At 57.2% G+C, this 776-nt stretch overlaps 1 protein-coding gene across 1 annotated transcript in view; it reads left to right on the top strand.

The window, feature by feature from the left end:
* SKIDA1 (SKI/DACH domain containing 1) overlaps positions 1–563 on the top strand; it is a 2,594-nt gene extending 2,031 nt beyond the window's left edge. The window contains exon 3 of the mRNA XM_015410002.1: positions 4–563. Coding sequence (XP_015265488.1) covers positions 4–526 — 523 coding nt within the window. The 3' untranslated portion in view covers positions 527–563. The remainder of the gene's footprint in view (positions 1–3) is intronic.
* The last annotated feature ends 213 nt before the right edge of the window (positions 564–776 follow it).

The raw sequence follows: 776 nt of genomic DNA, 5'->3' as shown, positions 1-776 counted from the left end.
CAGCCCCCCGCCGCCGGTCCCCCCGAGCCAGGCCCTCGCCGCCTGCACTTTAGGCGCTGCTGCCGCCGCCGCCGCCGCCGCCAAACCCGAGGAGGGGGAGTACAAATTCGGAGCCAGGGTGAGGAAAAACTACCGGACTTTGGTGCTGGGCAAGAGAGCCACCCTCCCGAGCTCAGACCCGCTCAAACCAAATCTGAAAACGGCCCGGAGCCCCCGGCCGCCCCCGGGGAAGCTCCTGGAGGCCCCCGAAGGAACACTGGATGACTTGGCGGTGCTCAGCCGGCGCAAGAGGGTCGCCAGCGCCGTCGCCTCGACCGTCAAAAGGCCCTTTAACTTTATGGGCAATTTTCCCTGCCCGCCCTCCTTGGTGGTTGGCCTCGATGGGGATTTGTTGCCAGCCTACACCTTGAACACTGCCAAGGATGCCCAAGCACCTCCCAAGGCCCATCCTGTCTGGAGATGGCAGCTGGGCGGGTCTGCAATACCTCTTCCACCCAGCCACAAATTCAGGAAATTTCATTCGTAACCGAGATTGAATGGGAACCCTACTTTATTATTTACACCCCCACACCCCGATCCTTCTTTTCCTTACGTTTTTTGAGAATCTACTCTGGATGGCTTCTCCCGTGAAGATCTTTTTTGTTTTTAATTGTGGGTGTGGGTGTTCCCCCCCCCCTCCTTTTTGGAATCCTGATTTATCCTGTTTTTAAGAGAACAAGAAATCGGATTACTATTTTCTTTGCCATGAAAATAACTAGGGGGGAGGGGAAGGGGGG

The sequence above is a fragment of the Gekko japonicus genome, unplaced genomic scaffold (genome assembly GCF_001447785.1).
Source record: "Gekko japonicus isolate JY-2015 unplaced genomic scaffold, Gekko_japonicus_V1.1 scaffold101, whole genome shotgun sequence".
NCBI lineage: Eukaryota > Metazoa > Chordata > Lepidosauria > Squamata > Gekkonidae > Gekko > Gekko japonicus.
The sequence above is the reverse complement of the archived record's forward strand: the minus strand, read 5'-3'. Positions and strand labels throughout refer to the sequence as shown.